Source organism: Rhipicephalus microplus, chromosome 5, assembly GCF_043290135.1.
Source record: "Rhipicephalus microplus isolate Deutch F79 chromosome 5, USDA_Rmic, whole genome shotgun sequence".
NCBI lineage: Eukaryota > Metazoa > Arthropoda > Arachnida > Ixodida > Ixodidae > Rhipicephalus > Rhipicephalus microplus.
The window spans coordinates 154,889,899-154,913,710 of NC_134704.1; the positions used below are offsets into that span (position 1 = coordinate 154,889,899).

At 43.6% G+C, this 23,812-nt stretch overlaps 1 protein-coding gene across 1 annotated transcript in view; it reads right to left on the reverse strand.

Moving 5' to 3' along the window:
• Window positions 1–473: 473 nt before the first annotated feature.
• LOC142817591 (uncharacterized) overlaps window positions 474–23,812 on the reverse strand; it is an 83,492-nt gene continuing 60,153 nt past the window's right edge. The window contains exons 2-5 of the mRNA XM_075894643.1: window positions 7,204–7,277; window positions 5,984–6,111; window positions 3,420–3,516; window positions 474–1,486 (exon numbers count right to left, since the gene is read on the reverse strand). Coding sequence (XP_075750758.1) covers window positions 920–1,486; window positions 3,420–3,516; window positions 5,984–6,111; window positions 7,204–7,277 — 866 coding nt within the window. The 3' untranslated portion in view covers window positions 474–919. The remainder of the gene's footprint in view (window positions 1,487–3,419; window positions 3,517–5,983; window positions 6,112–7,203; window positions 7,278–23,812) is intronic.

Here is a 23,812-nt window from a genome sequence, read left to right on the forward strand (position 1 = left end):
AAGTCCTCACTTTCAGTCATTACAAAATGAAGACATGGTCTGGTTAATGCGATGCACTCTCAGCCTACTAAAATCGCAGTAAAAGTGTGGTTTACAGAAGAAACGTCTTCATGAGGGGATCAAAATAGTATCCGTAGTATCGCAAAACCATTAGCTGCATGCACAATGATAATCTAGCAATTGAAAAAGCAAATTGGCTTTTCAAGGTGACAAAATTTTGTTACTCTACGTACCTGTAGTTCGGGGTCGACTATTCGAGAATTTTTTGATGAATATTCAGTATATCGTCCATGCAATATTCGATGGCTGCACCAAATCAAGTAAAGTGCTACTCGGTTCAGTATTCGGAATTTCCAAATATGCGCACACACCTCTATGCGGGTTATCAATCTGTACCAATTTTTACTCAATGCAAATCAGTCGCACGCGGAGTGACCTTGAATTTTTAGACCTGACAATTACAGTGACTGCATTATCGTGAAAAGAAGTTATTCTATACTATATACCGCGAACTTTTGTCGCTCTCAGTTGGTGAAGATAGTGCTCGTAGTTTAGTAAATGAAACTGTTTTGTGGGTAGGTAGACGAAGCCGTCCGTGCAAAAGGCCCACCGCCTGGGCTTGGTCAGAATAGTGTTTTAGCGCCGGTCGAACGAATGCGAACGTGCTCGTGCGAAACATCGCGTTTTGTCACGGGCCTCCCGTAAAATCGCGTCGTGAAACAGGCTTCAACAACGTGCGCTAGGATGCGCACAAAGGCAGCATCGTCTTGATGATCAGTCTGTGGTGCCGTGTCACCGTCTGTGTTGCCGGGCGGCGCGAGCGACGGCCTCCGGTCGCCGGCGGAGTGCCGCAGCTTGGACGTACCGTCGACGACGCGCTCGTGCGGAGGCCTCGCCTCGCGACGTCCCGGCCTGGAAATCAGGCGGAAGTGAAATTGTGCAGAGTGGGCCTGAGGAGCGCGGCCGTCTCCGTGACAGACACGGTGACCACGCTCACGTCTTCCTCCTCGGCTCCACTCGGCTCGTCGTCGCTGGCCGCCGCGCTTTCCGATGTGCTGGCCATCGACGAAGAGGCCGCCGCCGTCGGTCCACCCCGGTCCTCCATGGTTGCCTCGGCGGCCTGGAATCTCTGCTGGTTGCGACGCCTCAGTCGAGTGCCTAGGTCCGAGTTCCCGCGCTGCATGACAGTGGGCCGCTCGAAGGTCTTGGTGACCGGCGTGTTGGGCTCGCTGCACTGCTTGTCCAGCAGGGTAGTTCTCGGCGGAACTGCCACGCTCACCGGCTGTTGCTGCGGCTGAGGAGGTGGCTGGGGTGGAGGTGGCGGCGAAGGCGCTATGGACGGCGCCGCTGACGGTGGCGGCGGTGGCGGCGGCTGGTGACGCATGCTGAGCCCGGGCGGATGCACGGCCGGCGCGGCGAATAGCCGCGCCCGGTCCTCCATGTACATCTCCATCAGCTGGTCCAGCTTGGACTCAATGTCCTCCACCTGTAGTGATGAACACAAAACGCTGTATCAATCTCAGCCTACGCGTCGACTAACCCTTGCACAATGAGATCGATCCTTCTTCGTCTCGACTCCCTTTCCCACCTTCTTGCTATACAAGACAATGCAAAACTGAGCCATGCTCGTTCTTCCACAAAATATCTTTATCACCCTCACAACACTGATGCTCACGCTCACTTTCTTTTACAACTCATTTTTACACCATAATGTCTATCAGTATATGGTTTACTCGCTCCCCTCCTCCTGCCTGTCCTACTCATCTTCAGTTCACTTTCCTGGCCTCGTGCATGCATGGAATTGCTATGCATGATTGTGTTAGCGCGACGCGAAGCAGCGACATGAAATGAAAGCGCTCGGCATGAGACACGAGACAACGGCCCGGGCCACAAAATATTGCAAGTTGCATTAGCCTTTCAGTCCTTTGGGTGAACGGGTAAGGCACCATGTAACTTCCGATTTGTTCAGCGAACCAGCGTCATCTTGCGGGATGTTGTTTGTAGCAGAATCCATATGCGCGATTCGGCGAACACATAAATAGACAATTGAATGACTCATCAGCGTAACGCTTGTACGCTACCAGTGGTTTCTGCGAGTAAGTGTCGCGTGACAATATGAAGCTTTCTAAAGCCTCGAAGGTAAACCAAACTTTCGAAAAACACGGACACAGCCGACGTGGTCGAGTAAACCAAGCACGTGCAAGCACGTATACAAATATTCATTTCCTTGTACAACGATAATATTGCCAGTCAAATCAATTACGTCTCTAGTTACACGTTATCAAATATTACCAAATACTATCCGCAAACACATGACATAAGATACCGCGAATGCAGCGCAACCGATGGTCGGCTCACCACAAGGGGCCCGCGGGAGACGACTTGCGGGGCCGCTGCCCACGGCCCTTCCTAAGACGGCGTCCATGCACCCACGTGCAAAACAGCACAGAGGCTCGCTCCTATTTTCCATTCACCGGCATAGCCTCTCCCCAGGGTATCGCTAATCATAACCCGTACGAACACAGCGCCAGCTTCTGCTAGACAGCTGTTAAACCCAAATTTGGCCCATACGCATGGCACATGTGCGCCACGAGGCTCAAACGACTTTACACGGGGTGATAGCACCCCTAAAGTTTCTAATAATGATAAATAACGATCACGTCCTCTTCAGTTTACCCGGAATTTCACCCAGCAAGCAATGACAACATTGTGAGCTCCAATAATCTTCGATACCAGAACTCAATCTTTGCAACTCCGAATTCAGGGTTCAATTGTGACTTTTTAGCGCGAAATAAAAAATAAACAAAGTTTGTTGTTGCTTTTCCGTGCTATTCAAGGATAATATATACTTATGTCGTCTATAATACTCGAATGTTACTCTCTGATACCACCTATACTGAAAATTCTCTGCTGGCTGGGCTAATTCTGGCACAGCGCTAATCGATGAAGCCTATATGACAGCAGAGCATCATTCAGGCTGGAATTAAGTGTAGTAGTAAAGTGAAATAATACAATATTTACCTTTGATTCCTAACACTGCAGATGCTTATACTGGCCATTAGTTCGTTCATCTTTCACAAAAACTCCACCTGCTGAACGTATGTGCCGAGCATCTACTAACATAACTATCGCTGCCAAGGGACAGCCAATCTACGAACACAAGCTTTGTCAATAAGAGTGCATAATCTAATAATACTGAATAAATATTAGAAAACTGCAAGGATGTGCTTAGTGTGACGCAACATTTGGTGAAGACCTCGTGATCATCAATCGATAACTAATCAACATTCAATAGACACTTATTCAACAATATTCGATCAACAACCAATTATTCATAGAAAATGCTTGAATTCAACAAGTGTAGGGCCAATAACACCAACTTTCGTTCCGATGCAAAAAAGCAAGAACAGAGTACTCACTGCTCGTTCCACTTTGACGATCCTCGATGCGAGGCTAATCTTTGATTCATATACATCTTTTGCTTTGGAGCCAACTTTTCCGAGTATTTGGTCCAGTCTATTAAGTAGAACAAAGAGAGCCGATTATTCACAATCGCTTATGTCGATGTGGCTAACAGCGCAAAACACAGACGAAGACTGTAGGCGAACAAGGCGCAGCGCCAGGGAGCACTGTGCCATGTTCATTTCTCGTATTCGTCTCTGTTTTTCACGCTCTTAGCCACGATAACTATCTACTAACTCGCCCCATTCTTCCCCTTGCCTATCGCTTATGTAAACCTTGCAGTTGAGCAGGTGCATGCTTTGCCAATTCAACCATTCCGGCGAACACTCCTTCGTCACCTTTCTCTTCCATTCTCATCGTAAATTGAACATTTCATCGTGCAACACAAGTGGCTTCTACCACATATATGTGCTGAGAACCAATGAAAACTGAAATTACTTATATATGTAGCGTCATCATGAGCCGATTTCACAAACAGGGTTGTTTTTAAACGAGCAATAAATGATCGTATTTCAATAACCATACTAAGGCAGCTCTAAAATGTCCTTTCCTTGCCACGTTGGCGCACAAGGAATCGGTTTTTAGATAGGCTTATTTGAATCTGTATTTCGCGCACTCCGCGTAAATTTGGTAAAGCTGGATATTTTAGAAGAACTTGATTTCTTCTGTTTCCAGTTTGTCGAACAGCCTCTTTCTACGTGTATTTTCTTCTACAAAACTGACATGAATGACAACGGTGCTTGTAACCAATGCGACAGCGAAGAAACGGTGGAATATATTAGGCGTTTTTTTTTTTTCTAAAAGAGCCAAATGCACTTTCACTAAAACAGAAAAAAAAACGCACTTTTCGTTGCTGACAATATGGTCGGGCCTGCTGAAACAACCTTTTCGTAGTATCTTGATCTCCCCTGAATATCCGAAATCAGTACGTGTACTAAAATATACATAGCCCAATATATATTCAGTATTGAAAAGTAAAGTTTTTATTTGACTCATATAGATGGCAACATTTCTTTTGAGAATGAATCAGCCCGTAAAATAAGTATAAACGATTCCAATGCACAGCAAAGCAATACTTTGCGACAAAATGGACGTCATCCTTGTGCTTCCGCCGGTGTCGTACTTATCGCATGTGTTTATTGGCGATTACTAAACTTGAGGACCGAGTGGTCTTTGCTGAGAAAAGGCCCATTATTTTGGTCTCCCACTTGTGCGTTATTGTTCGTGGCATCTATTGAAGGGCTTTAAAACTGATTCAGTTTGTTTTGCGCCATGACGTTTCGCACCACTTCTTCTTGTTTAGGGAATATATAGATGCCCATTATCCTCATTTTATACTTCTCCTATTAAAAATACAACGCGGTGGAGCGAACAGAGGGCATGGTACTGAAGCGCTTAACTCGGGGAAAATCATTAAGAGGCAAAGAAAATAGGAGAAAATTCAGCCTCCTGTTCTTTATAATCAACTTTTGTCATAGAAAACGATGTCCTTCAGTAAGTGCCGATTCGCCCTATAAAATATAATTGTGGAACATAAACACGATAACAAAGCGACCAGGACACAAATGAAACATTTTGGCGGAAACCATTCACGTCACTATTGTCGGCGCAGTGCTGAATAATGATTGTGGTGCCGTTTGATTCAAATAGTTGAAGAATTTAGATTATGTTTCATTATAGACTGAAATTTTTAGTTCATTTTACATTGCGTAATTGCTCAATTTCGATTACAACTGTACTAGATGTTAAATATACTTAGGCGTGGTTTACGTTCCCGTGAAATTTGGGTGTAGTTTCGATTCCTGCATTTGAATTTGACTCTTCTTAAAAAAAAAACGCCTCATATCACTTGCCGCTATCCTGATTACAGCAGGCACAAGTTGCCGCTAGCGGTCGTGTTGGCCCGCCTCGCAGACAGATCCTGTCTGAACAGACAGTACTGTGATTCCGATCTAAAAGTGTCGTCGCAATCGAAGTCTGCTAAGGCAAGCTGAATTTTTGAATTTTACGAGTAGCGCTAGTCTGTGAGATGGTCTGTATTACTGCTGCTCCCCAATTCTTTTTTGTCCTTTGTGCACCTTATGGATAGTCTGTTTGTCTGTATGTCTGTCTGCTTTATACCTTTTTCTCTTTTTCTCTTTCTTTCTTTTTTTCTTTCTTTCTCGCTTTGTTTTTTGTCGCTTTCTTTCTTTCGATTGTTTGTTTGTTTTTATTTTTATTTGGTGAATGTTAGCGAACAGAGTGTTCCAATGTCGGCTGACCTTCAGATTTTTTCCTTATTTGTATCTCTCTGTCTCTGCTCCACACCTGTTTCACGTGTGAAAGTGGTCATACTGAAAGAGAGTGTCAGCCAGATATCTACAAACATAATTCTCTGGAGCAATGTATGCAAAGTGCTAGCGGAATTTCGCAAGGACACTACGTGATTTTTAGTACGAGCTGTCACTTGCATCACCACCTAGTGTTCGCTCATGAGCATGCAAAGGCTGTACACTAAAAACGGTGAGAGCATACAAATTACCTGAATTGGATATTCTTGGTTCGTCCAAGGAGATCTACATGACCGGCTGAGTATTGTTCGATGACGTCTTTCACATCATAAGGCTTCAGGGCCTCCTTGAATTTCCTCCGCGCTACAAAATATTTAATCTGAAAAAGGAAACATCGAAGGGAGACGTAATAGAATTCACATTTCATTACTCAGGAATTTGCTGTAATTATTCACATGTCGACAGTAGCTACTAATTCTGAGTGTAACGACTTCGCCATACTGAACAATACGTGAGTTAATATTTGTTGCCTCGAATAAGATTTTTTTCATTGTTATTAACTATGCCAAGCATTAACAAAGTTCAGTACCTTTACTATAGTGTGATTCTTTCTGTATCAATTATTTGCGTAGACAATTTCCGTATCAGTGTTTAAACCAGCTCCATAAAGACTGGGAATCGCCGAACTGTTATTGTTTTAGTAATATTTATGCATTCGTCTAAATGAATAGGCGCAAATTATTATTGGTTATTTTTCACACTACCTAACTTGTGTTCTGATTCAAAGAGATTTTCAAACACAAAATGAAAATATGCCAATTAGTTTTTTTCTTTCAATACAGCAAAATGACGTTAAATCAAATGTAGACCTAAAGAATGCAAGATTCAGCTGACTTCCATGAAGGCGCTTGTTCTGCACTGCACATATAACAACCAGAACATTAAACAGTAGCTTTCACAACACCAGGACCGCTGGCCACAACTGCTCAACTTCAACAACCAGGAAATAGTGTTGAAAACAGTCGACCACAATGAGTGGTCTTGTGTGGCTATTTATTATTGCTAGTGGAAATGTTACTCGTGATAGAGTCTAAACAGCATCAGAATTCACGCAATTCACTTGCATAAGAAATATTTGCCTATTTCCTGCTTGAAAATTTTATGGAACGCTCAGCTAATATATGTTGCGCAATTGTTTTGATTTTCCGGTTGCTTTATAATGCAAATTGAGACTGCGTTAGTGAACAAGGATCACCGTACAACCTGATTTCTGCTAAAACGGTGACGGACACGCGTTTACACCAGATTTTTTTGTAGTCATCGAGGTGCTCTAATCGTGCGTTTGTATATTACCTCATCTGCGAAATTCGTATATTACCTCATCTGCGAAGTTCGTATTACCTCATCAACAATATAACATAGCTTCGCAGAGCAAACTAGTGCTGAAGGAGCTCGAAACATCTCCACTTACCTTTCTGAGCGACCTAATAGCATTTTTATGCTGTTTCGTGAGCACTGTGAGCCTTGGTTCTTCAGGCTCTTCGTCTGCAACGTAAAGAAAAACGTAAGCAAAAAGCTACATGATCGCGAAGCCTATGCGAATACTAATTTGCTCATTTAAATAATGCGGATGGGAAACTGCACTTTATATCAAGGCTATATGTACTAAGTGCTCTCGATAATTGGAGCTGCATAAGGCTCAACACACTGTATAAGTCTGGCTAGATTGTATGCAGATTTTATGACGATGACAGAGCCCGAGCTTAAACACCGATTGCATGAAATTCAACTAGCATTACATTTCACACATGGAAAGAAGTGAAAATGTTAGGGGCTAGTGTTCTTTTTTATACACAATACTAATATGAACTACAAAAAAAAACTCGTGAAAAGCTCTCACTTTTTTAACGTACAAATGATATTGGGTAGCAAAGTACATAACCATACGTATTCTAGACTCTGAATATAATAAACAGAAACACAACATTCGAAGCGGCCATTATGGTAGGTACAGCAAAGCTTGTCGAAGGCGTACTGCGAAACGTAATCAAAGATTACTCAAGTCGCCTTCCCGAAATGTAGTTTTTTAATTTAAATTCCCTTAAAAACAAATCAGCCCTTAAATGTTGACGGGGAGTATTGGGTCTATCCCATCAAAGGCACTAAGTTTCTGCTTTTTTTTTTTGCTTTAACGGCAATGTTGATACAATTGGTGCGGTTCTTTGAGAATCTTCGGAAATGGCACTAGCAAAGCGGTGGCATGTTTTTCCTAAAAAAGTCAATTGTCACTAAATTGTTAAGCTGTCAGTAGGCACTTTTGGTCTGCGAAAAAAAAAAACATTTGTTTTCTGTTATTCCAGATGGTAATTCCACAATTTCAAAATTTGGTACACTACATTGTAATCAAATGCTACTGCAAGAAACTAATGTCACATTAGGCAAGTGCAAGTGCATAGCGGGCAGGACTTAAGATTGCAGTAAACGAACTAAAGAAACGTTGCATTTCGTGTGCTTTGATAAACATGCTGAGCGTAATGAAAGGAAAGGGCGAACATGCTTCTCGTTCGGCTAAAAGTGGCCTTAATAAAGTCCTCGACAGTGGCTCGATGAGCATGCCTTCAGCTGAAGACGACGATTGCTCTTGACTATCATGCACAACCACCTGATTTTAATGACAGTGCCTGCGAACATTTCCTCTTCACAAAACCTATGTCCGAAAGGCCAGGAAAATTCGCGGCGCATTAAAGGCATCCGTTGAAAAAATCATGGCCCTCCGCGGCGCACAACAACTGATTCAACTCTCGGTAGCCAACCGCAAAGAAGCATCAGTTAACTATTCCCACTGCTGGTACGATGAGATATGATTATTTAAAGGTGGTGTGACAAGATAAGTTTGAGCTGATGCCGCGCTGCCACTGATACGCACTCAGGATGTCATTGATGATTATGTCTCTATAGAATAGCTCATACCCACAAAGTGTAATTGGCCAAGAATTGATTACATGATAGAGAGGTAAAGTTTATTCTTTCCGGCAGATTGCGGGGCTGGGTTCCCGCCTGTGAGCTAACGGAAAGACTGTGTCTCCCGGCAGCTTCCTTGGCCTGATAGATCACCAAAAGTTGCTTTCTTAAACTTTTCAAATATAAATATGGATAAAAAGAAAGAATTAAAGAAAAGTACCTTAAACGAAAAATGTGATAATTAGTTTTTACTATTCAGACAAGACAGTATTCTTAGGAAGGAATAGAAAAACAGCAGAGGCAGTCAAAACTTTTATTTCCGTTTTGAACTCGCTCAATACACCTTGTAATAATACCTATACAAGTGAAAATTTTAAAGCGAAATGTTTTATTTCGTGAAGGAAACTGCAAACGGCCCGAGAAACGCCCCTGTTGCTGAAGTCCAGAGCCAAATCACCAAACATAAGTATACTGTCAGGTTGTTGTTCTTCTTCTTCTTCTTTGCCGATTAACTGTGGCGAACACCCAGTGGGCAGTGGGGGGTATTTCCGAACAATTTGGTTGCCTTCATATAGCACTATGGAAATTTAGAATAATGGGAGATATATAATACAAAGATTACAGAATAAATATAAATTTATGGTGCTCGATTTGATGAATAAGTCTATTCAGGAAACAAAAAAAGCTTTGTGTGTCTTTTTAAACATAACAAAATAAGTTATCCGTCCAGAGTTCCCGTGAACGGGCTGCCAAGCTCGCCTTGGCGGTCCCTACGTGGGACTAGCGGAGAGGCGCGGGCTCTCCCCCGCGTCTGCTCTGGACCCAAATAAAGTTTTCACCATCATCAATTCTCTTACTAAACAAGCGCTTTTCGTCATCTTCATCTCTCATCCTCCTTGACGTCTTGGCTAGCACTATATGTACAGAAAAAAGTGAATAGCTTGATGGTCGTGACTACTTCAATTTGTTGATTCGTTTTATCATAGTATTTTTGTCAAGTTGGATTCGACACCGTATGACAGATGTTTCAGGCGGGCATTTCGTGCACTTGTTGTGCATCTGATTGATTACCCCGTCATATTTCCCTCGCTAAGAAGAGCATGGATGTTTGTGCAGAAAAGAGTTATTCAAAAATCATTTGTTTCTCAACGTTCGTTTTACTTTTTTTTCTACCAACCTGCTTTTCACACTTCATATATGGTATTTGGTGACAATTGCCAGCCCTTCTCTGTGAGGATCACTGCAGCCAGCGAACATTCCGGAGATTTCACACTTAAAAAAAATTACTACGCATATGAAAACCGCGAAGTGTTACTCAGTATTATGTCACTCCTTGTTGCTCATTTGTGGCAAGAAAGCAGTAACGCAAGATCAAATCTCTATTAACTTACAGATATTTTTATAGCAATCATCAGAACTAAATATAATATGACTTTCATTTGATGGCTTTATTTATGAACCATTCACTATTCCTACATTCATTTCTCTGCAGAAAATTTTCAATAAACCAGAAACACCTAATTCGAGTTGATATCATGTTTTTTTATTTGACATTACCAAAAAAAAAACCTGAACCAGCTCCGCTTCGCAGCCACATTTGTATCAGTGGAGCTGGTGGCAGTTCATCCGTCACGCAAACGCTTTTTTTTAGGGGCGAAGCTCCTTAGGGCGTGGGCTGTGCGTCCGCTGTATGTAGCCACCTCTAGTTTAGTTCTTGCAGTGTTCACTAGATGGCGGTACCGTCCCCTGTATGTAGCCACCTCTAGTTTAGTTCTTGCAGTGTTCACTAGATGGCGGTACCGTCTCCTGTATGTAGCCACCTCTCGTTTAGTTCTTGTAGTGTTTACTAGATGGTGGTACTTGTAGCTGATGATGAAAAGATGCAAGATGTTATAAACTAGAAAGCGGTACTTGTAGTTGATGAAAGACGCGAGATCTTATAAAATAGGAATGATGTCACATATGGCGCGTGTCATTGGTTGAAGGCAATCGTTCGATTTAGTGCGGCGACGTACGCTAGGGGGTGCGATGTAATAAAATCGAGTGGGCAAAATGTACAGAGGATTCATGGTTTACCAGGTTTACCTCCGGAGCTTCGCCCACTCATCATCATTCACTTCGTGGATATGGCGGCACTTTTTTTTGTTTGTCATGGATTTTAGATGTGTTGTATCACGGAACTTTATTATAGATATCTTGTTACACTTTCATGTGGTAATAAAGCCTTATTGAATCTAGACTAAGCACTCTTATCGACAGGTTTACACAGAAGCATTCGCTTAAGATGCTCGTATACGTGGTGTCACTGCTTCCCTTAAGCTTTGAGGCTGCAGTATAGCCACCTCATTTTATAGCCAAAAAAACATTGGTGAGACTTCGGTAATGCACAAGTCATTTTTCGGGCTACTTGTTACATTGTTGCTTTTTACTGGAAACCAGGTGTAGTGAAATTAACCCAATGACTATGGCAAATACTCGCTTGTGATGTGCACGAGCAGTACCAGGATCCTTAGGAATGAAAAGCTCTGTTAGAGCTAAAACAATGGGCACCAGCTAGCAAGAAAAGAAAATTAAGCAGCTCCACTGACTTAACGTCATAAAATCTCCTTAGACAGCACCTCTGTCAAGCCAGCCTTCGCGAAAACTATGCCTGTCACACAGGTAGGCACAGCATATAGCATAGCGAGAATTTACTAGAAGGCAGAGAGGTCGGCCTGAGCTAGTTCGCTCTAGCCTGCTACTCTACACAGGGGAGAGGGAAAGGGGAAGGAAAGAGGGATGAAGGGTGATGATGGGAACAAGAAGAGGTGGTGCATATGTACAGTAGCCACTTAGCATAGTACCCTACAGTCTAGTTTCTAGTCCAGTGGTTTTTTTTTAAGTCTAGAACAGCCTTTGTAGCAGTTTATGACACTGTTTGGTCGTTCATTGCTCACAATATGTGGCTTTCACCTAATGGTGTTCGTCCAATGCTTGCCAACGTTGCAGTTAGCATTTTTCTTTGCGCTACGTATAATGCACAGTCACAAAATATGTGAGCTAAAGTTTCGCGCACGTGGCAGCGTTCACAATTCGGGCTGTCCGCACGGCCGATTGGGTGGGTGTAGTGGCGAGTGAAGGCGACGCCCAGGCGAATTCGGTGCAGTATATTAGCATGTCTTCGGCTGATTTTATCTAGAAGACGAAAAGTCATACCGGGGTCTGTTTCCCGCAGGCGCTTGTTCCGGTGATCTGGTAGCGACCAGTAAGTGGCAGCGCATTCGCGCATGAGTGATCTCAACAATGTGTTGACGTCACCTCGCGAGTAGGGTACTTTGACGTACATAGGAGCGTTGTATATTGCCACTCTTGCTTCGCTATCGGCTGTTTCGTTGCCAACCAGGCCGCAGTGTCCAGGAATCCATTGGAGTGTAATCAAGTGACCACTCCTGTGTGTTAGGTCAAATGCTTGGACGATTCCTAACGTTAACTTGTAAAATTGGCCTCTTCTTGAGCAAGAATGGATAGCTTGAAGTGCTGATTTTGAATCAGACAGAATCGTCCATTTACGCGGTGCTTGGTCGTTCACAATCTTTATGGCTTCTTGTATAGCAACAAGTTCTGCAGCTGTCGAAGATGACCTATGATCTCATTTGTACTATCGGGAAATACCGAGTTGAGGGATCACGAAGGCTGCAGCTGAGGCGGATGAAGCTACAGATCCATCGGTGTAAATGTGCACAGAGTCGCTGTATCGGTCATCTAAATGTGCCAAGGTGAGTTGCTCGAGGGCAATATAGGAAACATGCGACTTATACGAAATTCAACCTATGTGAAGGCACACCAGTGGTTTAGTCAATGTCCACGGAGGCACTGCAGGGATTACGGCAGGTGCAAAGCCTGACGGGATAATGTGCCTATGCGTATCGAGGCATCGCGAATAGGTACAGCCTGGTCGGTCCACTTGTAGCGAAGACAAAGGGTGCTGCGCAGGTAGGCACAGACCTTATAGGTAAACGGCTGTAGTTCTGTATTCAGCGATGGGATGGTTTCTGTGTGGATCTTAATGAAGTCCTTAATCTTGCTTCACTGCAGCTACTCTACCGTGAAACCTGAAAAGCAAGGCTGAGGTGCAACCCACCGATTTTCTTGGCGATCGAGCGCTTGCCGAGACGCTCGAGTCTTTTCTGAGGGCGCACGTTGACTAGAAGTTTTACAGATGCTTTTTGTTTTTTTTTAATTTAAGTCACTAAAGGATTACAATGAAGTTTCTGTTGCTTTTGTTCTCCACATTACCTTATTGCCAGTCTATTATTCACCTGTCTTGAGCCCTGTAAGTCAAGTTTTAAGGCCTGTATAAATTACTTGCGGACTACAGGGTATACAAGAGCCTACTGACAAAAGGCCGAACCCCTATACCACTGCACACTTAGAACCCCTATACCACTGCACACTCGGTAAATTGCTAACGCTTGTGCGCCCGTGAACAGTGTTTCGAATGATTATAATATGCAACAATGAACGAGAGGCTCATGTGGAGGTCGAGAGGACATTTATTTAAAAAATACTTTTGGTCATGCTGGTGGCCGTTCTATTTTTTTTTTTTTTTGCCATAACTTTCCCTGGTGGCACTATACTGTTGCACAATCTAAATGGAATGAATGTGACGTTATACGGAAAATACCCTGAACGAACGCTGCTTTAGGCGATAATCAGATATTTCCCGTGGGCCTTTTTAAAATAAACTGAATGCACAAAAGCTTCAAAACGTGGTGTCTGCGTGTTGGCCCCAAAGAACCTTGCTAAACTTCAGCAAGTTCCAAGAAACGCCCCCCTCCCCTTGTTACTTTATAGCAAACTTTTTTCATTCAAGTTTTGCTGCATTCACGCACAGTAATTAAAAAAAAGGTATATCAACCATTCATTACCTCACACGCACCTCAACCCACTTTTTTTTACCAAGAATTTGACGCGGTGCTCAGTAACACCCAGGCGCATGTTGGCTTCCTGAGTCAGTCGGGCATCGCGTTTTTTTTTTCCTTTTCTTTTTCGTATAAATAGTCTAGTGTTGAGAACTCCTGCTTAATAGCAGATGTTGTTCCTTAATAGCTGCAGCATGTGCACTGCTTTGGATTCAGTACCTATCTTCGCAAAAAGCCATAGAGAATGGGGATAACACAACGCATCCGAGATTCATTTGATTGATTATTTGATATGCGGGGTTTAACATCCCAAAACCACCACATGGTCACGAGAGACGCCGTAGTGGAGGGCTCTGGAAATTTTGACCACCTGGAGTTCTTTAACGTGCACCCAAATGTGAGCACACAGGCCTACAACATTTCCGCCTGCATCGAAAATGCAGCTGCCGCAGTTGCAATTGGATCCCGCAACCTGTCGTTCAGCAGCCGAGTACCTTAGCCACTAGCGGGGCGAGATTCTACTGAAACAACCTAACTACGAGGACCGTTTTCCGGGTCTGGCTGATTACAAGCTGCTGCCAACATTTATTGCGTAGCTCGTGTGTTTCTTTTATGTACTTGAATGCTCTTATCCCACCCTGGCGTCAGTGACAGAGGTTCCTTAGATGAACGGCATTTCGGAGTTCGCCATTTAGGCGAATCGGTGAGAGCACAACCAGGCAAAGTTTATCAGTAGCTCACGAAACCCCGAGAAAAGGGTCTGTGGAACAACAAACTTTCAGAAACGATACTTTCAAAATGGTTTCCTTTCTTTTGTTAAGCGGTACATAGTCGTACAATATAGGAAATGCTTTTCAAAAAGCGTGTTTTTTCCGAATGTCTCATTTGCTTTATAAGAACTAGAAAGAGTGCTCGAAAGTGAAAATTTAATTCCTCTCCTAACAAGAGTGAGTATTCAGCCAGCCCATTTTCATACTGAAGGCTACAGTATATTTTGAAGAAATGGCAGCTTAACCTTTCGCGCTGGCTGTAAAACGCGCGAAAAGAATGCACCAACGCCAAGAACAGTTTCAACACTCCTACATTTGTGAGTAATAGAGAATACGAATCGCAACATAGACACGGTTTGTCAATGTTGGAATTTTAACCGTGAATTACTAGTTTTTGCCTGCCACATGTCATTATGAAAGATGAAAGAGCCCGAAACTCACTGTGGTAGTCTTCTTTTTTTTGGGGGGGGAAGGGGGGACGTCTATTCAATTTATACCAATTCTTTATTCATCATTAGTACAGTAGAAGGTCCCGGAGTTACAAAACTCTCACTAGATAGTATAACGTTGTGAAGGATGCTGTAGTAAAGGCTTCCTGAAATGTCAACTACCTGGTGCATTATCATCATCATTATAATCAACATCATCAACATCATCATCATCATCATAATCATCAACAACAACACTATAAGCCTGACTAGAGTGTACTAGAAGTGTTGAGCGGTGTGACTGGGCCTCACCGCCTATTCTCTTCCGCGTTGCTTGTAGCAGCGGCACTGCAGTCGGATAATACTGAAAGAGTCGAGCACTGCGTGCAGGAACACCTATTCGCTTTGGCTCCTGCGTCGCGCTTTCTTGATGCAGATTTCTTTTTACCTGCCCATATTTCATGTCTAGCACATGATGCCACAGCCCTTGAAGTATGACAAGTCAATCTATTGAATTTGAGCTCTATAAAAGCCCTTGTGAGAGGTCAAAAATATTTCAGAAAAGGAGTATTTCATACTGATTTCCTCTGTCTAAAATCTTTCTTCGTTGGTTTGGCGTCTACAATATTCAGAATAATTGAGCCAGTTTATTCAAAGTTAGCGGTGCTCAGAAAGCTGTGAGATTAAAAAACAAATTTCATGTGAAACGCACGCAGAAACAGGAAGCCATAAGTAAAGAGCGGAAATGAAGGGAATCTGAACTCCCTACACGACAAAACGTGTTTGTAATTTAACTTTTCAGGGTACACTAAAATATTTACAAGAATTCTGAGCGACTACTTATTGCCAAAGTTAGTGGTTCTGCAGCATCCCCCCCCCCCCCCCCCTGAAAAAGTTCTGGGTAGCCTTGCGCCAAACGTGTACAGTTGGCGAAACTGAATATAGTGTGTGTGTCTCTCTACATTTGCGCACTTTACATTTCACCTTTTCGACAGTATGACGTCTTGAAAAGAGTAATATATATATATATATATATATATATATATATATATATATATATATATATATATATATTTGTTGTTTGTGTTTAGTGTGTACACATACAAGTTAAATTTCTCAACCAAGGTGCACCACTGCCTCCCTACACTTTTGACACCTAATACTACGCTTAAAATACAAAACATCGTCATAAATTTGCTTGCTTGCAATGGTGATACGCCAATAGAATACTTGAAAAGCAGCACAGTTTAAGCTGTCGATAAAAAATTAGAACTGGCTACAATGAATTTACGCAGATGAACAGACGGGCTATATATACAATTAGCACTTTGTAATATGTTTGTGTGTTGTTTTTAATATGTTTAATAAGTAATAAGCCTTTCGAAAAGCAATAAGTATTATCTTCCGCAAAACTGGCATGATAACACTGAGTCGTCACCAATAGAAATGTTGTGTCAACGTTACTAATACTCGGGTTTCTCAAACAATCGAGCGCATGTAGGCTCATATGAGGAACACTGTGCTCTGGATATCGTAGATACTGCCGACAAAACGAGCGTATGATTTAATCGCAGTTTTGATACTTCTTTTCTCTCTGTAGTTCGCCAGTAGCCACTTATAAAGTGAAACAGCTCAAAGCGCTGCTTGAGTGAGAAGCTAGGCGGATCTGTGCAAATTCCGATTGACATTTTTTTTTTCTAGGTCGGCAGGCTTTTGAAACAGTGATTGTACCGATGCAATTGCGGCGAGCCTGCATATTCACTCGTGCACTATGGCGCGTAGCAGGTGAGGCCACTTATAAAGGCTCAGAAACGCATTAAACGCGCTAAAAACAAGCACTCACACGCTTTCGCAGGCCGCGGTGCGCGCACTCCCAATACAGACGCTCCTGAGATCTTCAGTACCATGAACAACAGTGCCGGTGCTACTGTAACCCCTCGAAAAATCACTCGAGATGCGGCACGGCCGCCTCGTTCATTCCGCTGCCCCTTCTAGTACACTGTAGCCTGACTACGCCCACTGCAAAAACAAAGTTCCCTCCCATGTTCCGCCAGTCAACTCGGTCGTGTGCTTGCTGCTGCGACTTTATACGTGCCAAGTTTTTAATCTCGTCGGCCTACCTAATTTTCTGTCTCCCCCTCGTACATTTGCCTTCTCTGGGATAGCAGTCGGTTACCCTATAGACCAGCGGTTATGCGGCCTAGGCCCTACGTGCCTGGGTCATCTTCATTTCGGTGCATTTTCGCGCGTACCTAAATCAATAGAAACTGGTTTCAGGCATTTCACACGCATTTGAATCTCTTTTCACGCTGAAACAAAGAAGAATGCTACGTTATTTTCTCAGGTGCTGTTTCGGGAGAGGCGTGGATCAATCGTGCCAACCTGCAACATTGGGTACGCGTCCCCTGAGAGAGAAAGTTATTGTCCCTATGGGCTCAGTAAGGTTCAGAGCACGGGCATGCCAATAAAACATCGAAAGCTCACGCGTCGCGACTAATTTGCCCGCAGCATCTCTAAAAGAGCCAGGGCCATCATTCGTTTACAAAACTCACGAGGTCTCTTAGGCAGTACAATATCACTACTCAAAGTCAAAAGCAATCATCTTCTTGTTATTATTGTTCAGTTTACACGTACGTCCTCTCCCACCCTGCGGCGAAGGCGACAACACAAACATTAGAGAGTCTTAAAAGTCCCTCTTGTGTGCCTTCGAGCCAGAAGACCAACGCCGACTCCACCAGCGTGAAGTGGAGGCCGAGGTATCCCTAGGAGTCCCCACCGACCAACGTTACTAGATAGGTTCAGTTGTAACACTCTCCCCATGCGCCGTGCGCCGCCGGCGTCTCCGTTTCTCGGCGTGCCGCGAGAGGGCGGGACCGCCGCATTTTGCTCTACCCGGCCGCTGCTCATCGCGTGCAACGGCGCTTCTCCCAACGCCGCTTCGGCCTTTTCATGACGTTAGCGCACGATAACATCAAAGATTACCCGCTACCCGTCAAGTTGTCCGCGTCCAGACTACATCTAGGCCAGAGTACTTTCCAGTAGCTGCTCAGGATAGCTTAATGTGGGGCAGAAAAGCCGTCCGTTACGGCTCATTGCATTGCTTTCTACAACAGGTCAGCCGAAGCGCATCGTAGTTTGCGCGCGCTTGCGTCGGCTGCTCGCCGGCAGTCAACCACGAGCGTCTGCCGCAAGCTGGTAGCATGGAATAAGCCTCGGGTAAAACTTATTTTGATTGTCTCTTCCGAATTTTATAAAAAATCACGAAACCGCTCATTTTGTTTCCAGCCAAAGAAGCAAGGTCACTATTGGAGCTACGTCATTTAGTGGCTCTAGTAATTATGGCCACTCGAAGACGAAACTTCCCAATTGTCTCGACGTCCTTTTTGGAATAGTACCTTTTCCATGTCTTGCCCTGACAACAGTTAGCTTTACCAAACGCCACCAAGAAGCGACATTTCTGCAAAAGGCGAAATAGCTTTAATTGAAAGAATTATTGAGTCAATTAACTGACGAAGTTAAACCAGCTTACATGTCAATAAGCATAATGTTCTTTTCAGCAATTTATTGGTTTTCACAGTGCACACTTTACGGCAGACACAGAGTAGAAAAATATATGCAACGTTTTTTTTTAAATTTACAATCAACTCCACACCTTTTTTGCTTGAGGTGAATATTGCTACAACATACCAAAGCATGTTAAGAGAAACAAAGTAAGTAATGAATAGATACATGCAAGCATTTTTATTTACAAATCAACTCCACATCTTTTTTGCTTACGGTGAATATGGCTACAAAATACGAAATCATGTTGACAGAAAAAAAGTAATGAATAGATACATGTATGCAAGGTTTTTTTTTTCATTTACAACAAACTCTACAACTTTGCCAGCGTGCTTACAGCAGCTTAGCGCGTTTGCGCGTCGACTTGACCTGCACATTCAAGGCACGCTCTCGCTGAAGGAATCTGGAATAGAAATGCATGCGCGTCACAAAAAAAAAAAAACTTATCCGGTGAAAGCTCCTTATCCGCACGCGGGATGGCCTTATTCCAAAGCGAGCGAAGCGTCGCATCTTTGGGAGCCGAGAAGAAGTGCCTGTCCGTGTTGTTCTTGTTGCTGCTGTAGCCACTGGTACACCCGGGAACGAAGCAGGTCGGCATTGTCGGCCTCAGCCTCACATTCAGAGGCCCACAGCAATGAAATACAGTCGCTGGAAAATCACTAAATGTGCCGCTCGAACGGCATCGCTCATTCAGCACTTCTGAAAACGACCGCGCGAACAAGAAACGCCGGAGACCGGGGCACCGAATGCGCCGGCTACTGCGGCGCATAAGCGAAACCGCCTGCGAGCGCCCCGGCAACCGAGCCGGTTGCGACTGCAGCGCCACAGAGAGAAAGATCGGTGGCGGTTCCGGGCAGCGCCGGCCAGTTTTACAACTGAAAATAATCTAGTAACGTTGCCACCGACCTCCTCCGAAATAGCGCAACTAGTCTCTGTACTGGTCTCCTCCATTCTTTCGGAGGGAGGTGGAGAAATAAACATATCACCACCACCACCACTTCCGCTTAACGTGGTTTTCCAATGTCTTCAGAATTACAGGCATCGTACTCTTTCTGCACCTGACCGGACGCGTGACATCGTCGCTTTCCACTGCCTCCATAATCAGAGCGCCGATGACATATGCAGTGCAAAGCGACGACAGCATGCGCTGACGTCATTATATCGCATCACGATATGTAACGCCACAAAATGACGATAACATTGGAGGTGGCAAAGACTCCAAACAGGCACATCCACGTGGTCATAAAACGCGAACGGAGAACCTGTGTCCGAGGTCTTTGAACCAGTGAGTTTAGTCTGAGGCAACGTGTCTGAGAGCTAGATGCGTGCGTTTTTGCTTCTCTACTAGCAGAGTCTCGCGACAGAGGGCGTGTCGGTACTTTGCCTGATTTTGAGGCTTCATGAGGATACCAAAGCCATTTCGCTTGCGATGACACCCGTGAAATATGTGAGCTACGGAAGATGCGCCTAACATAGAACTGTACTCGTGCATTGCCGTTATCAGTAGTACCTGCCACACGGCCGGGCACTGCCACGGAACTTAACGACCCCGAATAAAAAATTGACCTCAATTCCATTTAGCGAACGTGCGTGTCGAATGAAGTTGTGTAAAACGTACACCTCGCATGCTGGTAGGCTGTATAGAGCACTGGTAAGAATAAACGTTATGACGCTTATAGGGAATTCTCATTGGTTCGGGAACTATTTTTGGCAAGACGACTTTGTTTATTTCACTGTAATCACCCTGTTTTACGGTGCCTTTATTGTCGGTGGAACACTTACGAACTGAATTTTGAACCTAATAGTTTGTTCAATAGGTTTTCTTCTCATATATGCAAAAGCGAAAAACGCACGGAGGTAAAAACCGTTTGACATCACTCGAAGCCCTCTTGATTACTGCACAGCAGCTGCAACCTCATCTTCACCGGGTACGCGTGGAAGGCTGGTGCGGTTGTTTACAGCTAAGGTTTACAGCTAAGGTTTACAGCTATCTATCTATATTAAGCAGCATGCGATGATAAGGCTTGGTAAGGCGTGTTCTTTGTCAAAAAGAATACTCGGCCTTATTGTTTATCCCTCAACACAAACAAAGATGCCGCTAAACCATGCGGAGGTCGAATGTTAGTTACGACGTTGCAATAGTGCACAAGCCTGTAGCAAACGCATTCATCCGCTTGCCTGTCCGCCTCTCCAAATGAAACGCTTCAACGTAAGAGGTGAAACAAGAAGAACGCGGGCATCTGGTAGCCGAATAGCACGCGAGTGCGAATGTCTGTTGGTTAAGGCCTGACGTTTTTATTCCATGCATATGAAACCGTTCTAGGGCGTACGTATAAAATCTGGCTGTAAAAGAAGACAGTCAGATGGGTACGTTGGGCTTTGTTGGTAACGCATCGTAAAAAACCTTACACACACCAAAAAAAAAAACGGGGATTAAGAAAACGGGGCATAATGCGTGGGCACCGACATATTTAGGTAGAACTGCGCGTTAGAAAAGCCTCGGTTTACTCTTTTTATTGGTCCCGTGAGGGGGAGGAGCCCTCAGTACAGGAGCCTTGTATCTGAAAGCACTAGACCAGCACAGTATAGCACAATAAATAAGCCGCTCAAACATGGTGTGTATCGCCAGCACTTGCCAGCGCCTTAAGTAAGTCGACTCTAGTTATAAACGCCAGTCTTCCTAAAATCGATAATAAAGACACAGAAAACGAGATTACAAGCGATGAAATCAAACTTGACTTTTTAAATGCGAAGCATTTCTTAGCGGACTTCGGCGACTCTGAGCATATCTATCTATCTATCTATCTATCTATCTATCTATCTATCTATCTATCTATCTATCTATCTATCTATCTATCTATCTATCTATCTATCTATCTATCTATCTATCTATCTATCTATCTATCTATCTATCTATCTATCTATCTATCTATCAATCTATCTATCTATATATCTATCTATCTATCTATCTATCTATCTATCTATCTATCTATCTATCTATCTATCTATCTATCTATCTATCTATCTATCTATCTATCTAGCTAACTAGCTAGCTAGCCACTTACGTTTGGGTGCTCTCGTGGTCACCCTCTTAACTTGGCGTGAACCAAAATTAGCGTGGGGGGGCAAGATGGTTTGACAAATATTACGCGCTAGTCAAGACATGAATACTGTCACAATGCCGTCACGTACGTCGTCAAACACTACCCACCAAACGGTGGCACATACCCACGGGTGGGCATGTGCCGCTGGTATGCGGTATGTGCCACAGGTGATTGACACTTAGTATCTACCCAGAAACGACGAGAACACACATGAACAATTTTAACGTGCGAGCGTTAAGAAATACCCGACATCAGTAGCATCAACCCGACAAATGCAAAGGATAAATGTCTGGGTCCCAGCTGGAATTGAATCAAACCATTCTGCGCGTGAATGAAGAATTTCACCACAGAGCTATGCCAGGTCACAGAACTACTTTTCAAATTGACACTAATCTTCGTGAAACGTCAATAGTGGTTGCAGTGCATGCTGCCTACCCAATTTAAAAACATTCTATGTTTACTCCTTTGATACAGACGTCACGTCGGGTGAACGTCAATTGTTGTGAGTTCCCATGCACTGAAGTTGATTCATGTAGCATTGTCCAGGGCTAGCTTCCTCGCGAGCATCAGCGCTTCATTTCAGCTTCTGGTGTTGTTAATACGCATGCCCCAGTTGGCATCGTTGCACAAGTGCAAACAAGTGGTTATACAAGCATCTGCAACTCTTCAAGATGTGTCTGTACGTGCAACATTTGTACATATAGTTGGCGTCAGTTCATCACCTGTCACTCAATAAAAAAAAATGCAACACAGTCGCCTTTTCTCCGCATGCTTCGCATAATGTCGCTTCCTAGGTACGTGGGATCTGTCGATTTTTTTTGCGCGCCGAAATCTATTACAACATGAAAGCTATGAGGAAGGCTCTGTTAAAGATATAATATGAAAGCGTGACTTGCGGGTGTAATTTGATAACATGAGTGGCCACGCTTTGCTGCTATTACTAAAAAAGAAAATGAATAGACATTCACTTCGACTTCACCTGTAGCATGGCTCGGGTTATCATATGCAGAAGGAATAAACCATGCAAATTATATTTGTAACCTCTGTAGTTCGAAGCAGCAATGTTATGTGCATAGGTGAGTCCCATGGTTCAGCCACCCGGCGAAACTTTTCTGAAAGCCCCGCCATGTTGAACTGGTGGCGGCGTTCATACTTGCGAACATCATCGATCAAAAAGAAACATGCATATATGAGGCCCAACATCTGTACGTAAGTATTATGCGGTGTGTTCCTTTACCTAATATGCATCGATACTTATTTTAAAGACCCTAATGTTGCTTAGGCTGCACTTAAAATGCAATGCTGTGCACGAAAAAGCCTTCTACGGACAAAATGGTGCTTCCACGCAATAAAATACATTCATGTCTCACCAACAGTTCTTCATTGCAATCTATCTTGGTATAATGTACCACACGCGACCGAAACATTGCTGACATAACACATGACATGATATCAGTGACAATGTTGGTGAATGTAATGATGCAAACATACCTTCTTTGCATTTATCAAGCCATGACGCAAATGGTACGAGAACAGCATTACACGTGACCTCGAATGAGACCCAGACTCATGTAGTATGGCTGATGGGAGAGAAATGACTTTTGAGGGTGCCTTTCAACGACATTCGAGGTGAGAAAGCAGACACGCGGAAGTTTTTTTTTTCTTATATCATAACAGCACGTATGCTGATACACAATCATTTTTCAGCACTGATAAACCGCAATACAGAAACGCATATATCGCACCACGGCGCCACATTTCCCCTCACATAAAAGTGCAAAAGGTGTAAAGCATGAATTCGGTTGAATTCGGTTAGTCCGTGCACGTCGGGAAACGCCACCCGACGCTGCCTGTGTCAAAGACACAGAAAGTGCCGGACCAGGTAAACCAGTGAGGCTTATCTTTTTTAAATATCATACCAGCGACTCTCCAAGTATCTTAATGGCCCCACACAACATTCAGTCTTTATATCTAAGAAGAAAACTTCACAGTCTTAACAATCTGTTCCTGCTTTGTAATAATAGGTTGTCTTTTTCTCCTTAACCTTAGATCGAGCCTCTCACTGCTTGCCTAACAAGACATCTCCACTCTGCCACATTGACGCCTTACAATGCCAAACCAACATATTTAGGTATTCCTTTTTCCCTCGAACAGTAGCGGACTGGAACAGCCTACCCTTTAGCGCAATCAGCAACACGGACCCTCTCGCATTTATTACGTCTTAAACCTGGCCTTGTATCGATACCCTTGTACATTGGTTAGTTATGTATTGTTGATCTTTTCATTCTGTATACTCTTTTTTATTGTTTCACATTTTTGAGTGCTTGTTTATCTATTGGTAGATTCATTTTGTTG